The sequence below is a fragment of the Abrus precatorius genome, unplaced genomic scaffold, assembly GCF_003935025.1.
Source record: "Abrus precatorius isolate BTA unplaced genomic scaffold, Abrus_2018 Scaffold1, whole genome shotgun sequence".
Lineage (NCBI taxonomy): Eukaryota > Viridiplantae > Streptophyta > Magnoliopsida > Fabales > Fabaceae > Abrus > Abrus precatorius.
This window is the reverse complement of record NW_020874291.1, coordinates 372,633-389,086: the sequence shown is the minus strand read 5'-3', so window position 1 is coordinate 389,086 and position 16,454 is coordinate 372,633. Positions and strand designations below refer to the sequence as shown.

At 32.2% G+C, this 16,454-nt stretch overlaps 2 protein-coding genes across 2 annotated transcripts; both read left to right on the top strand.

Moving 5' to 3' along the window:
* Window positions 1-149: 149 nt before the first annotated feature.
* LOC113857424 lies at window positions 150-5,122 on the top strand. Its single transcript, XM_027489296.1, has 6 exons — window positions 150-390; window positions 1,789-3,000; window positions 3,436-3,512; window positions 3,764-3,904; window positions 4,283-4,634; window positions 4,695-5,122. The coding sequence occupies exons 1-6, from the start codon at window positions 150-152 to the stop codon at window positions 5,120-5,122; spliced, it is 2,451 nt and encodes an 816-aa protein (XP_027345097.1).
* A 2,052-nt stretch (window positions 5,123-7,174) lies between these two features.
* LOC113857418 (putative disease resistance RPP13-like protein 1) lies at window positions 7,175-13,366 on the top strand. Its single transcript, XM_027489283.1, has 2 exons — window positions 7,175-7,254; window positions 10,012-13,366. Exon 2 carries the CDS (start codon window positions 10,025-10,027, stop codon window positions 13,364-13,366), a length of 3,342 nt encoding a protein of 1,113 aa, XP_027345084.1. The 5' UTR covers window positions 7,175-7,254; window positions 10,012-10,024.
* The last annotated feature ends 3,088 nt before the right edge of the window (window positions 13,367-16,454 follow it).

Sequence of the window (16,454 nt, the reverse complement as noted above, 5' to 3'; positions counted from 1 at the left end):
CAGATCTCTAGATCTAGTTTAGATATGGATTTATATTTTCTCATCAATAGAAATTTTGTTTTCTCTTAATTTTCAAATACTTTTATGGTATCAGTTGTTTTTTGGTTAGATCCTTAAGCATCTACTTCTGCTGTTCTTCGTTTTTTGTCATGCTTCCACGACTAGCCCCTCAAGTTCGTCCTCCGATTAATCCTGCTGCAGATCAATTGAGTGTTTACTATGTGCATCCTAGAGAGAATCCATGTCAAGCTTTAGTTTCTCTTCTTCTTTTGAGCAAAAATTATCATGCTTGGGCGCATTTGATAACACGTGCTCTCATCTCTAAGAATAAGTTCAAGTTTGTTAATGAAAATCTTCCTAAGCCTAGTGATGATTTTGATCCATCTCGAGGCATGGGAACGATGTAATAACCTTGTTCTTTCATGGATCTTAAATTCTGTTAAACCACTGATTGCTCAAAGCATTGGTTATGTGAATTTAGCTTTTCGGGCTTGGAAAATCTTGAAAGATAGGTTTTCACAAGTTGATCGTGTTTGAATCTTTGAATTATGATGAGTCTATAACTCATCTAGAAAATTAGAGATTTTTGGCATATTTCATTGGATTTAAATCATAAGTTAATTCAATTAATTGGAAAATTCAATGGTATGTTACAAGTACTAGAAAATTTGTATAGATCATTCATATTCTGATGTTGGTAATTGAAATTTTGAAGGAATTTAGACAAAAAGTGGCAATTGGGCTAAAGGACGAAAGTTAAGTGTTGCAGGATACACTTTGTGGGGACACGATGCTGACTGATGCATATAAAAGCAAAAAAATTTTGAAAAGGCGGCATCTTTTATCTTTCTTTTTTTAGAACATTCTGGAGCACGGTTTTCTAAGTTTTCATACAGTTTTACGTAGAATAGGGTAACTAGGGTATTTTCTTGACATCTTGGTAGAAGGATTCTCATGGGAACTTGAATTTCCTTTCCATTTTCTCTGATTTTTGTAATAGAACAGTAACACTTTCATTCTATCCTTTTGCTGTAAGCTTTTCTATAACTATGAATTTCATTTCTGCAATATATCTCAGTTTTAATTCATTTCCTTTCATAATGTCTAGCTAAATCTCTTTGGGGTTGAGTAAAGATGAACTTATACCTTTACCCATTGCAATGAACTAAGCATTGTATGTGACTCAAGATGGAAGTTTTAATCTAACTTTTTAATTCTGAACTTAATGCCTCGCTTTTCTACGTGAATGAGGTTGATGAAAATGAGTTCATTGCTGGAAAGTTGTGAACTTTCTTGGACTGGAGTTAAAATGCTTATTATGAATTGTTTAGGAATTGAAATTTATGATAATGTGGTCATATGGGTTTTATCCTTAATGCTGAACGTTTTTTGTTTACCTAAGGGATTAGGAGATTAAAAGTCGTTTTAAAACCAATTACCAAGGGATTGGAGTTGAATAATTGAGACAACCTAACCATTAGATTGACTATATTTTGAGTTACAAGTATATTTTAAGTAAGGGGAAAGGGATAAGAGATTCTAAACTCAACCCATTTATTAATCTTTGCAAAAACCTATTTTCTTTACTTGAGTTATTTACATTCTGCAATTTTTTTACTTATTTTCTGTATTAAATTTTACTTTTCTCCATTTATTAATTATAATTCCAGCACCTTTACTTTCAGTTTTAAAATTCTGCTGTGTTAAATTTCGTGTTACTATATATACTCTGTTTTGGTGACCCAACTAGTAATATTCTTGTGGTTTGATACTTAACACTTATCCCAGTGGACGATAATCTTTGTAACTTCAGCGATTTGGTGCACTTGTCAAAAAGTTTTATCAAATTACAACAAGAAATTTTGAATTTCAAACAAGGTACTTATACTGTTACTGATTACTTCACTCAGTTGAGTACTCTTTGGGAAGAGGTTAATAGCTTTCATCCTTTTCCTAATTTTTCTTGTTCGGTACGTTGTGTTTGTGTAACAAGTACTTGTGAAAAACTTTATCGTAGTGAAGATTATGTCATGAAATTTCTTGCTGGTTTAAATGATGAACTCGATGTTGTCAAAACTCAAATACTTATGATAGATCCATTTCCTACTTTGGATCGTGTTTTTTCTCTAGTTTTACAACAAGAAAGGCGAATTTCTCCGAATATTATGGATGATTCTCACGCTTTTGTGAATGCTTCAGATTCTAGGAACAAAAATTATGGTAATTCCAAAGAGAAAAATTATCGTTATTGTGATCATTGCAAGCGTCCTAGTCATACCAAGGATTTTTGTTACAAATTACATGGTCCATCTTCTGATCTTCTGAGAAAATATTTTCGTTCTTTGAACAATATTGTTGGAGAATCTTCTGCTGTTAATGATGATGATCAGACTTCTGTTAAGGCAGGTTCAGAAGCTTCATTCTCTTTGTCAGCTGAAGAATACAAAGTTGTTATTTCTTTGTTACAACAAGCAAATTTGACTGGTAATGTTCCTCAATCACAAGTTGCTGCTCTAACCACTAGAGATATTGATCCCATTCACAATTCAGGTAATACATTTGTTTGTACTTTCCAGAGCAACAATGCTAGCACTTGGATCATAGATTCTGGGGCAATAGATCATATCTATTTTGACAAATCTTTATTTTTTATTTTTCGTTCTTTATCTTTTCCTATTTCTGTCAAACTTCCTAATGGTAGTTATGCTATTGCTACTCATTCAGGAAATGTTCCTATTACTTCATATCTCACACTTTTAGATGTTTTATTCTTACTTGAATTTTCTGTCAACCTTATTTCTGCTCCTAAATTAGCCAAACATCAATATTGTGCCATTATCTTACTTTCAGATATTTGTATTATGCAGGATCTGAAAAGGTTGAAGAAGATTGGTTCTGTTGATCTTGTGTGTGGATTATATACTATTCACAGTAGTCCATCAATCATACATTCTCAACCTTCTATCAATAATACTGTTTCTGATTGTTCTAGTCTGAAATGTACTTTACCAGTTTATTTTCCTCCTTCTACCTTGTAGCATTTTAGACTTGGACACGTGTTCTCCTCTAGGATGAAACTTTTGTCTTCCATATATCCATATATTAGTAATAAAAATCAATTTCATGTTTGTGATATCTGTCATTAAGTAAGAAACCAAGGAGTATTTGCTTTATGATCTTCAAAGCAAAGCTCTTCAGGTTAGTAGGAATGTTCATTTTTTTAAAAATATTTTTCCTTATCATTACCTTCAATCTAATTTGCATCTAATCTGTATTACCATTCCTACTTCAGATGTTCCCCATTTATCTAACACTTCTTTACCTACCTTTACTGATCTTATAGATCTTTCTTCTTCTCTCTTACCCACTCAACCCATACCAACCAATGATTCGTTTATTTTACCTCTTCTGATGTTTACAATTCACCTGTTCCAGTTATTGTGTCTGAACTTCCACATGAAATTTCACCTCCCGCTCCTACTGATTCTACATCTCCTCCTGTAGTTTCAGAGGTCACTCTTCAAAAATTCACTCGTGTTTCCTCTTGACCCTCTAACTTGATCAATATGTTTAAAATATAATCACCACGAGCTCTTAGACACAATCTTCTTCAGGAACTTCTTCAAGTACTCCCTATCCTTTTAGCTCTTTTCTTTCTTATTCTTCTCTTTCTTCCTCACCTGCTGCTTTTAGTATCTCTATTGGTCTAGAGTAGGAACCTAGAACTTATACAGAGGCCAACAAATTTGATTGTTGGAAACAGGCTATGGCACTTAAATTGGCAGCTTTGGAAGGGAATGGAACTTGGTCTCTTGTTACTCTTCCTACTGATGTCAAACCCATTGGCTGCAAATGGGTTTACAAGATCAAGAGAAAATTAGAAGGCATTATAGAAAGGTACAAGGCAAGTTTAGTAGCTAAAATCAAATTGAAAGCTTAGATTTCCTCGATACTTTCTTTCCTGTTGCTAAAGTCACTACTATCAGAGTTGTTTTGGCATTGGCTGCTTCTCAGAATTACTTCTCCTAATTAGGTTTGCAAATTGGAGAAATCTTTGTATGGCCTCAAATAGGCTAGCCGACAGTGGTATCAAAAGTTGTCTCAGTTCTTACGTTATCACAGTTTTATTCAAGCTTCATATGATCATTCCTTTTTTCTCAAATATATTTCTTCTTCTTTCTTGGATATCCTTGTGTATGTTGATGAAATCCTCTTGTTTGATACTTTTACCACTGACTTATGTTCTATTAACTCTCATTTACATACTACTTTTGGCATCAAGGACTTAGGAATTTTGAAGTATTTTCTTGGTTTGGAAGTTGCCCACACTATTTCTGCTATTTTAGTGTCCCAAAAAAAGTACTATCTTGATTTACTTAAAGATACTGCTTTAACTAATTGCAAACCTGCTACTACTCCTCTGGATCCAGCTCTTAAACTCTATCAAGATAAGGTAGAGTTATTTCTTGATGTTTCTTCCTATCGAAGACTAGTTGGTCACCTTTTGTACCTCAATTTCGCACGCCTTGATATTACTTTTGCCACTCAGCAAGTCAGCCAGTTTATGGCAACCCCTACTATGACACACTATCGAGCTGCCCTTCGTATTGCTCGTTATCTTAAACAGGCACCAAGTTTGGGTCTTTTCTTTCCCAGAAAATCCTTTACTTAGCTAGTTGGTTTTTCAGATGCAGATTGGGGTCGTTGTCTTGATACTCGACGATCTATTAATAACTATTATTTCTTTCTTGGTAATTCCCTTGTAAGTTGGCATTCCAAGAAGCAAACAATAGTTGCTCGTTCTTCTACAGAAGCTGAATATCGTGCTCTTAGCTTTACTGTTTGTGAGCTTCAATGGCTTGACTATCTTTTTCGGGATCTTCATATTCAATATCACAAGCCTCTTGTTTTGTTTTATGATAACCAGAGTGCCATCTACATCACTCAAAATCCTGTTTTCCATGAGCGCACCAAGCATCTTGAGATTGATTGCCATTTGGTTCGTGAGAAGCTACTTGCTCGTCTGTTCCGTTTACTTCTTGTTTCTACTCATAATCAAATTGCAGAATTTTTCCCAAGCCTCTCTTTGCAACTATGTTTCATTCCTTTTTATCTAAGCTAGGTGTTCTCGACATCTTCGCACCCTCTAACTTGCGGGGGGATAATGAAGTATCTACTTCTGGGCCTGACCATCATGAAGCCCAAACTACTTGCAGCAATATTTTTACTTCTGGGCCTAACTATCATGAAACCCAATCTATTTGCAGCAATATTTCTATTCATCCTACAGCTCCTACCATATAGGATCTTTAGTTAGTGTTTGTTTTAGTTGTTGTATTTTCTACAATCGTTCTTCCCGTGCTCTTATTTTTTTTAAATATAAATTCAGATCTCTGGATCTAGTTTAGATATGGATTTATATTTTCTCATCAATGGAAATTTTGTTTTCTCTTAATTTTCAAATTCTTTTAATTTATAATATTCTTAAACTATCTTATAACTAAATATAAATAGATTTTCTTAAATTATTTCTAATATTTTTCTAAACTATTTTAAAAATTTGTATCATGTTCTAACAGTTCATGATGAAATTTTTGGTTGCATAAGCAAATTAGATTTTTTTTGCCTTTACATTTAACTAAATTCCTTTTTTAATTAAAATTTGCATGTAGCGCATTTATCAATCTAACAATGTGATTAAACTTATTTGTGATAATGAAAGTTTCTCGTGCTAGAATTATGGGTTTGATTAATCTTAACTTCATGGTTGAGGTTAAGCTTGTTTTGTATATGCAATGCGAAGATAGTAGTTGTGAAATGTGAAAATAATCACATCATTAGAGAAACATCTTACAGAAACTAGTATTTGCCATGTGCCACCAATTCTCGTGACATAACCCAATAAATTACTATTTTAGTACAATGCATTTTTCCAACTACTATTATTATGCTCATACTCATACTTGCTCGAAATCACACGGAAGACGTATACATTAAAAAAAGTTGAAATGCAAAGTGGGTGGTTCGGAGGTCACTTTTAATGAAATAATATAATAGTGTTTGTCATTGATTATTGCAAAAAAAAAATTCCCTTTCTCTCAGCCGGGTTCTCTTATAAGAAAGGAAAAAATCCATCCTTTTTTTTCTTTCTTTCCTAACAACTTTTAAATATAACTTTGTTATAAGTTAAATGAAAGAGTTAGATCAAATGTAAAAATTTCTAAATTTATATAGGTGAAAAAAAAATCTTATATATTTATATTTATATATATTAATTATAGAGTTAAAAAAGAAAAAAAAAAACCTCATGACATAAACTATTTATTCTCTTAATTCAAAACAGAAAAGGCAAATTTTAATGGAAGATAAGATCTTACGATCACTGGAGGAAAATTTTAATTACAAGTTGTAAGTATGATACATCACAATCTAAGTTGAATAAACTAGGTACAACGCATTCTTGTGAAAGCAGAGAACCAAAATTTCTTAGCACCATAATCCTAGAATTTCAAGAATTAGATAACATTTGCATTTTTAAAAGTTAAAAAATAAAATTATCCAGAAAAATCATTAGCAAACCGCTGAGAAAAAAAATTAACGAACAACACAAACTCACTTTTGTTTTCACAATTGTGATTTCTAACATTTTCATTATTGTTTGGTGGGTAAATGTAACATAGGTTTCTTAAATTAAGCTCATGAAATTATCGTCTCATAAATATTGCTTATAATTATTAAAAATTTCATAATTTAATTGCTTGAGTTCAAAAGATACAAAATTAAATAAAAAATATAAATTTAATTATAAAATCAATTATTATAAAAGTGAGTAGCATAATACACGTCTTATTTAAACTTATAAAAGAGGAACTTAAGTCATATAAATTTTTTCATTCAATCTTTTATTTTATTTTTTTATTTAACTTTAAATTTGATTTTTCTATAATTATTAATCATTCATATAATTACTGTTAGTACTAATGGTCATGCAATATTAACACTTACAATAATCATACAAAATATTAATTCAAGAAAGTACAAAGTATATATGAAACCAAAATTTTTTTTACTAGAATTCAGCACTATCATACCTTAAATTTTCACCACCACATATGTGTATCTCATTCAACAGTTAGTAAAAGATTTAGAATTGGCCATGGCTTTGGTAGGAGAGGCACTAATATCTGCTTCTGTGGAGATCTTGTTAGATAGAATAACTTCTACAGAGTTTCGAGATTTCTTTGCCAGCAAGAGGTTCAATGTTTCTTTGTTGGGTGGGCAAATATACATGTAAAAAAGTAATATAGAGTTTTTAAATGAAGTTTCTAAAATTATTAAGAATTTTATAATCTAATTGTTTGAGTTTAAAAGATGCAAAATTAAATAAAAATAAAAATTCAATTATAAAATTAATAATGAATAAAAGTAAGTAACAATGTATTAATTGAACTTATAAAAAATGAATTTAGGGTATATGAATTTCCTCAGACAATCATTTATGTTATTTCTCATAAAAAGGGATTCGTGCTTGGATGTCGAGATCAGGGGACTTTATCCAATCCATGCGGCGAAATCGATTTGTGGTGGAACAAACTCAATAAAAAAGATATATGTTTGTTTGCTTCGATACAAGAGATCGGCCCCGAAGCAAGCAAGGTATGGTGGGTGCCAGCAACTTTCACTTGTTAGGAGTAGGGGCTGAAAAGAGCTCTTTGTATAGGTTGGGTTTGCTGGGCTTTGATGCTTACCTTATTTTTATGAAAAGGGGAAGGTTTGATAAAGGAGCTTTTAAGCCCTTTTGCTGGATTGTTGGTCTGCAGCCCCGCCCTATAGTATAGAATGAATCATGTTTAATTTTAAATCTGATTTCATTGTAATTACTAATCATTCATGCAATTAATGTCAATATCCAGTGGTCATGAAATATTAACATTCTTTTCTTTAAATTAACATACACAATGGTCATATAAGATATTAATTCTGAAAGCATAAAGTACCTATGAACTTGTTAATTTAATAATGATTCGGAGAGAAATATTGGTTTGGTCTACCTAATCTTTTGTCTTGTTTTATCCTATAGATCTATTAACAAATCTAAGTACAGTCGCCTGACGATATAATTAATAAAGGTTATACAATTATCTACAATAGGATAAATATTAATCACAAATAGAAATCAAACTTATATTCAAACTTCAAAATCCCATAAATTCATAAATAAGAATTCTAGTAGCCCTAACTAAGGACTTAGTTATTCATGCCAAAGAAAAGAATTAAAACAATCATAAACAAATTCATAATCAAAAGAAATAGAAAAATAGAAATGAGATGAGTTCCTAGTCTTTAAGTATGGCTGCTTTAAGCTCCAAGTTTAGCTAAAAGTGTGCCAAAGGATCGTAGAGAGATGAGAGGTGTATATCAAATCAAGGACAATGTGTCAAATTGGATGTTTGAGGTATCTTTTTAGTAGGGTTTGAAAATCATAAAAGTTCTTCATAATTGTTTGTCACAAATGAGCACGTCGTGCAAGGTCATAAGTACAGCCATATATTGTCTTGAAGCATTTCGTTCTTGCTTCTAAGATCTAAGCTTATTGACTGCTGCAAAGCTCTATTTTGTAATTAATTTGAGCCTAAAATGGGTCTTAAACCCAATTATAGTCTTCTTATACTAAATTGTAAAATTAATATATAAATAAATACAAAATTTAAATAAAATAAATGTCAAACATAAATATATAGCTATAGAAGCAAGTCAAAATATGGACATATCAATTATGAATGTTTGTTTTTCAATAATCACTCTTATTGACATCATATCTCTATTTACTCATTATGTATCAATTGACCATGAGATTATCTAAGGTTTATCTAAGTAGTTTCGTTATTTAAGAAGACTTCTAAAAATTGAGAATATGATATGGATCGTGGAACACCTGAATAGATTACTAAACTGAAGCCTCTAATGACTTAACTTTATCCTGACTGTGATATTTGTTCAATTTAAAATTAATAAATCTATATAAACTGTATAATTAACTTTTATTTATGTAAATTTAAACAGCGTGTCAGAACCTTTTTTTTTTTTTCTGATTTTTGCCTATATTAGTTGAATTTTGATATTGCCGAATGCCACCAATTCTCGTGATATAACCCAGTAAATAGCATTAACATTTTAGTACGATGTATTTTTCCAACTACTGTTATGCTCTATACTCACTGGAATCCATATGGTAGAGGTTGAAATGCAAAGTGGGTGGTTAGGTGGTCACTTTTAACAAAATAACAATGTTTGCTATTGATTATAGCAAAAGAATCCCTTTCTTAAATTGAGTCTTCAACTTCTGTATTTTGCTTAATTAGTTCGTACAACCAAAAGCAAATAAAAATAGTAGCATTATTGAGGCATCTAAAAATATTTAATGTTATATTTAAATGATAGAGTAAAGAAACACAGAAGGAAGGAGGCATTATTTTTGGAATTAGAACAAACAAAAAACTTTTATTAGGCAAAAGCATAACATATATTACCTACGTGATGGGTCGTGTATTAACTAAACCGTAATACTAAAATCAAGACTTAACTACTGTTTGAATTAGCTTACATTATAAAAATTTTAAAATGAAAATATTTAGAAAGTTTTGTTAGAAATATAGTTGTTAAGCAAATAAAAAAATACACATGCACTTAGACTACAAATACAACGGTTACCATAGTTGGTCAGTCAACTTTTATGAAAAAAACAAAGATGTTCAAATGCTTAAAATATTATATGTGAAACCAAAACATTGTTGACTAGACTTCAGCACTGTAATACCTCAAATTTTCACCACCACGTATGTGTATCTCGTTCAGCAGTTAGTAAGAGATTTAGAGTTGTGATACAGTTTGCAAAACAAGAGAAGAAATGGCCTTAGCTCTGGTAGGAGAGGCACTAATCTCTGCTTCTGTGGAGATCTTGTTAGATAGAATAACTTCTACGGAGTTTCGAGATTTCTTTACCGGCAGGAGGCTCAATGTTTCTATGTTGGATGAGTTGAAGATAAAGCTTGGGGCACTTAATGCTGTGCTCAATGATGCTGAGGAGAAGCAGATCACTGATGTTGCTGTGAAGACATGGCTTGATGACTTGAAAGATGCTGTCTTGGATGCAGAAGATGTGTTGGATGAAATCAACACTGAATCTTTGAGATACAAGGTGGAGGGAGAAACTAAAAGCTTTACCCAGGTGAGATCATTATTTTCTTCTCCCTTTAAAACACTGAATTCCAAACTTGAAGCAATATCTGGAAGGCTAGAACATTTTGTGAAACAGAAAGATATTCTTTGTTTGCAAAGTGTTTATAGGAGAGTCTCTTATAGCAAAAGTACGGATTCGTTGGTTGAACCTGTTGTGGTCGCTAGAGAGGCTGACAAAGACAAGTTACTGAAGATGCTTCTATCTGATGTTGATGCCAAGTCTAATAATATAGAAGTGATCTCAATCCTAGGCATGGGAGGTCTGGGCAAAACAACCCTTGCTCAATGCCTTTATAATGATAGTGAAGTGCAGAAACATTTTGATTTGAAAGCTTGGGTGTGGGTATCGGACGTTTATGATGTTTTCAAGATAACAAAACAAATTGTTGAGTCTGTCTCATCCAAAGATTGTAACAGCACCAATCCAGATGTTCTTCGGGTTGAATTAAAAAATAGCTTGAAAGATAAAAAAATTTTGCTTGTGCTTGATGACCTTTGGAACGAAGAGTATAATGAATGGAATCAATTGATAATTCCTTTTACTAGTGGGAAAAAGGGAAGTAGGATCATTGTGACAACCCGACAACGAGAAGTTGCAAAGTTTACCCATACATTTCCCACTTATGAGCTGAAATCTCTGTCAGAGGAAAATTGTTGGAGGATACTCGCAAATCATGCATTTGGAAACGAAGGTCATGACAAATATCCAAGTCTAGAAAAAATTGGTCGGCAAATTGCAAGAAAATGTGATGGTCTACCATTAGCTGCTAAAACATTGGGAGGTCTTTTGCGATCAGATGTTGATGAAAAGGAATGGAAAAGAGTTCTAAACAGCAAGTTGTGGGCACACAATGATGTCGAAGCTGTTGCAGAGGACAAGTTCCGAATGCATGATCTCATCTATGATTTAGCTACACTTGTATCAGGAAAAAGATCTCACTACCTGGAATGCAGTGAAATTCCAAACAATGTACGCCATCTATCTTTTTCTAGAAAACGTTATGATGTCTCAAAAAAATTTGACGGCTTCTATGAGCTCAAGTGTTTGCGGACATTTCTACCATTGGATAGATGGTACTGTAACATAACCAGAAAAGTGCCACAAGATTTGTTGCCAAAACTAAAATGCCTAAGAGTGCTATCATTGTCAAAATATAATAATATCGTTGAGCTACCTGATTCAATAGGCATCTTGGTGCTTCTGCGGTATCTTGACCTTTCCTATACTTCCATCAAAAAGTTGCCTGATGCGACTTTCAAGCTTTACAATTTGCAGACCTTGAAATTATCGAACTGTGCATGTCTTACTGAGCTACCAGAGCAGATAGGAAATTTGGTCAATTTACGCCACCTTGATATCAGTGACACAAATTTGATGGAGATGCCAACACAGATATGTAGACTGCAAGATCTCCGTACATTGACTTCCTTCATTGTAGGCAAAAAAGATGGATTAAGCATAAGGGAATTAAGAAAATTTCCTTATCTGCAGGGTAAGCTTTCCATTTTCAAGCTACAAAAAGTTGTTGATCCTAGCGATGCATTCCAAGCCAACTTAAAGAACAAAGAGCAGATTGAGGAGCTTGTGCTGGGGTGGGGAAGCGACCCACAAGGTTCACAAACTGAGAAAGATGTACTTGACAACCTGCAACCATCTACCATGTTGAAGAAACTAAGCATCAGATACTACAACGGCACGAGTTTCCCAAAATGGCTGGGTGATTCTTCCTATTGCAATGTTAGGGTCATGCGTATCAATGACTGCAATTATTGCCTGTCACTTCCACCATTTGGACAATTACCTTCTCTTAAAGAGCTTGTCATTGTAAGGATGAAAATGGTGAAGACAGTTGGTAAGGAGTTCTATGGCAGCAATGCAAGTGCCCAATCCTTTCAGCCATTTCCATTGTTGGAAAGTCTCGAGTTTGTAGAGATGTTAGAGTGGGAGGAGTGGCTACCATTTGAAGGTGAACGTAGCAATTTTCCTTTTTCTTGTCTGAAGCGTTTGTGTTTATTCAAGTGCCCCATGTTGAGAGGAAACTTGCCCAACCATCTACCTTCGTTGAAAGAGGTTCTTATCAAAGAGTGCAACCAACTGGAGGCAAAATCATGCGATCTGCAGTGGAATGAATCAATTGAAGAAATGAGTGTTAAAGAGGGGGGAGAGGGGTTGTTGTCTTTGCTTGACAACTTGTCTTGTCGTCAACTATCAATTGAAAAATGTGACAGCTTGCAGTGTTTGCCAAGAATGATACTGAATGCCAACTGCCTTCAACTCTTGACTCTTACAAATATCAAGTCTTTAATTTCCCTCCCAACTGATGGTTTGCCCACGTCATTGCAATTACTTCGAATTGATGGCTGTGAGAAGTTAGAATTTGTGTGTGATGAAAGATGGCACAAATACACATCACTTGTGTACCTGGATATCTGGAGGAGTTGTGATTCGCTCGTGTTCTTTCCGATAGATTGCTTCCCAGCACTTCGATGCCTCAGTGTGAAAAATTGTCCCAACTTGGAAGCAATTAGTAATAAAGGTGGAAGGGCCTCTCCTAATTTATTAAATCGTTTTACTGTCCGTGATTGTAAGAAACTTAGGTCACTTCCAGAAGAGATGGATCTTCTTGCTCTTCAATGCTTGTACCTTTGTGAACTTCCAGCTGGTTGCCTTCCAAGCTGGTTGCCTTCCAGCTTACAAACACTTACTGTTGATGCTGGAATACTATCATGTATGTCTAAAGAAGAGTTAGTTTGCCAATTCCAACGCCTCACTTCTCTTTCAACTCTTTATCTTCGTGGTTTGGGGGATGAAGATGTGGTCAACACCTTGCTGAGGGAGCCATCACTGCCCACTTCTCTCGAGTTTCTGAGGCTATACAATTCTGATAGTTTAAAGTGGTTGGAAGGGAAAGGGCTTCAACATCTCACTTCTCTTACAGAGCTTGGCTTCTACGAATGTGGAAAGCTTGAGTCATTGCCAGAGGATCAACTGCCATCGTCCCTTGAATTACTATGGATGGTGAGGTGTCGATTACTGGAAGAAAGGTATGGAAATGAGAAAGGGAACCACTTCTCAAAGATTGCTCACATTCCTGCCATACGCATAAACGATCAATTCATAATATGAGCGCCTCATCCAAAGGGAATATAAATCAGCAATTTCTAACGTAATATAAATAAATCAGCAATGTGACTAAGTCCCAAGAAAATAACATTCAATGCAGTCATGCTATCATATTGTTCTTTCAACACAGAAGCTTTCATTTGAAGCAGCTGAACCCTTTCTATGTTATGAAGTTTAACAAAACTAATGATTTCTTAAGGTTAATATCATGTATTGAATTATTATTTGATGTGTAAGATGCGATAATTTTTTGTTATGAGAGTCAATATCCTTTAATATATTGATATTTATATGCTAAATTCAAGAATATGAAAAATAAATATTAATTTATGTGATCATGATATTGTTAGGGTTAAATTCAATATATTAAGGGAATAACTAGGTAAAATTCTAATTCAAATGCAAAGGAAAGATTATTTCCTTTTAAATTATTTTAATTTTTTTTCCTGGTTGTATTAATACGTTAGATTCTAATTTCTTCTATTTTAAACTAACATAAGAGAGTTTTACACTTTCGTCCAAAGTTTCGTAAGCCCTGAAAAAATCATGACTAATGAAATACTTTTGTAATTTATTCTACCTTTTTTTATCACTTTTTTTTTTCCGAGTATGCTGTGTATTTTGATATTAATTAATATATTTCCTTATATAGGTAGAAACTCAAAATAATAAAGTAAATTTATAATTCGATATTCTAAAATTTAGGATGATATTGCTTTTAATTTTTTGTAAAACAAGTTGTTAAATTTATATTGTTAAAATGTATTTATTATAATTTTTTTAACTTATTTTACTACAATTGTTTTAAAAATACAAAATTGTTAGCAAAATTGGTTTATGCAAAAAATTAAGGTGATGATAAAAAAAATTAGTGATAATTTTTTATCTTTAAAAGATTATTTTGATAAAAACTAACAAGTAATTGACCACTCAATAATTATGACCTAAAGAAAATGCAAATTTTTAATAGATTATTTGGTTTAAGGAAATATAGTCACAAAAAGGAAAATGCAAATTTTGATAAAAACTATTTTAGCCGTAATATTTTGTCTTCTAAAAAGATTATAAGGAATTCATGAACAGCAGAACACATCAACCATCTGTGTATTTAACGCTTGTTTCATGTTGATTTAGCTTCCTTTGTTTTCATGTTGTACCAGATTTGAAACTCTTCTCCTCAAAGGAAAAATTTCTTGTGCCTTTTACATTGAGAATGGAAAAATGATAAGACACACAGAACCCCAAAGCCACAATTCTTTATAAGACATCAACATCATGTTCTACTCTATTTACTCATTGTGTATCTATTGACTATGAGTTTATTGAACGATCTCAGTCATTTTAGTACTTAATAAGAAGACTTCTCAAAACTGAGATGAAATGGATTACGGAGCAACTAATTAAACTAATAAATTAATATTTGTTCAGTTTAACTACGAATTTAATTTTTTCTTGATTATAATATTTGTTCAATTTAAAATTCATAAATCTATATAAATTGATTTGTACAGAAAGGTCAGGTTGGTGACACAAAATTCATAAATCTATATTAAAATTCACTAGGGTGATTCAAATCTCTTCAAAGATTCCAATAAGGCCATAAAATTGTATACTTGGGCAAAGAAATGTTCTCTTTATATAAATATTGGTATATTTATTTAACACATTTGACATTGTAATTGTCAATATACAAAAATACGTTTCGTATATATACAATGAGTCATGTCACAGTATAGAGTGTAGATAAATTTATGCGATGATTAGGTTGTTTCAATTGAAACAAAAATATAGTTAAATATCTTACTCTACATCGTTAATTAGTGTTACTAATTAGAAGTTTTTTTTTTTTTTTTAATATAGCAATTGTATCACAAACAGAAATCTTGTTGTTTTAGGGTAATTTTTTCTTTATATTACTATTAAATAGTTAATTATATATTGTTGTATTCAGTCAATTTCCTTCAAAACATTGATGTGATAATTTGTAAAAATTTTAATTTGATATAAATCAAAATAAAACTTCTATAAATGTAAAATTATTAATTCAATGTTTAAATTTTCAATTGATGCGAATTTGTGATGCTATCTACATGAGTTAGTAGATTATGTGATGTGTACACAGTTAGAGATATTCCAAAAATTATAGGTTTGTGAAGTTTTTAATTTTGCTTTTAAGTCTTCAAAATATTTTGGACTCACAAACTCTTAAAAATTCATATTTACAAATATATCCTTGATTTATAAAATAACATATCACACTATTTAAATCCTTAACTTCAATACTAATGGTAAGATCTCTCTGGACATTTTGCTTTGCCTATAGCAATTCTCTCTTTTTTACTTTTACCAGTGGGTGAGACATTTGTTTTCATTTTTTTTCTTAATTTTATAGCCAATCATTTTTATTATTTGTAAGGAATATTTCAAACAAAACACGTCAACTGTGAGGCTTCAGTTATTTCAATCATCAGATTGGAGACATCTATCTGCACAAAGTTATTGCATGCCTGTGTATAATTTAAGTTCCGACGAAGCATCAACCATCCACTGCTGCCATTTGAAAAATGATCAATTATATACTCCTCAAGTGTACATTGAGTTTTACATGTACTGAGATAGAAATACATCTTATTATATTTACTCATTATGTATCCATTGATCATGGATTTATCTAATATTGATCTCAGTCATTTTAATACTTAAGAAGACTTCTAAAAATTGAGAATATGATATAGATTGTGGAGCACCTAACTAGACTATTAAATTGAAGTCTCTAACAACTTAACTTTGGGGAATTGTGATATCTGTTCAATTTCAAATTCATAAATCTATAAAAACTATCTAATTAACTTTGGAGCACCTGTCTGAGCTTTTTTTCTGATTTTTGCCTATATTAGTTGAATTTTGATATTGCCATGTGCCACCAATTCTCGTGATATAACCCAACAAATAGCTTTACCACGATGCATTTTTCCAACTACTGTTATGCTTTGTACTTACTAGAAATCACACGGTAGATGGATACATTAAAAGGTTGAAATGCAAAGTGGGTGGTCACTTTCAAGGAAATAATAGTGTTTGCTATTGATTA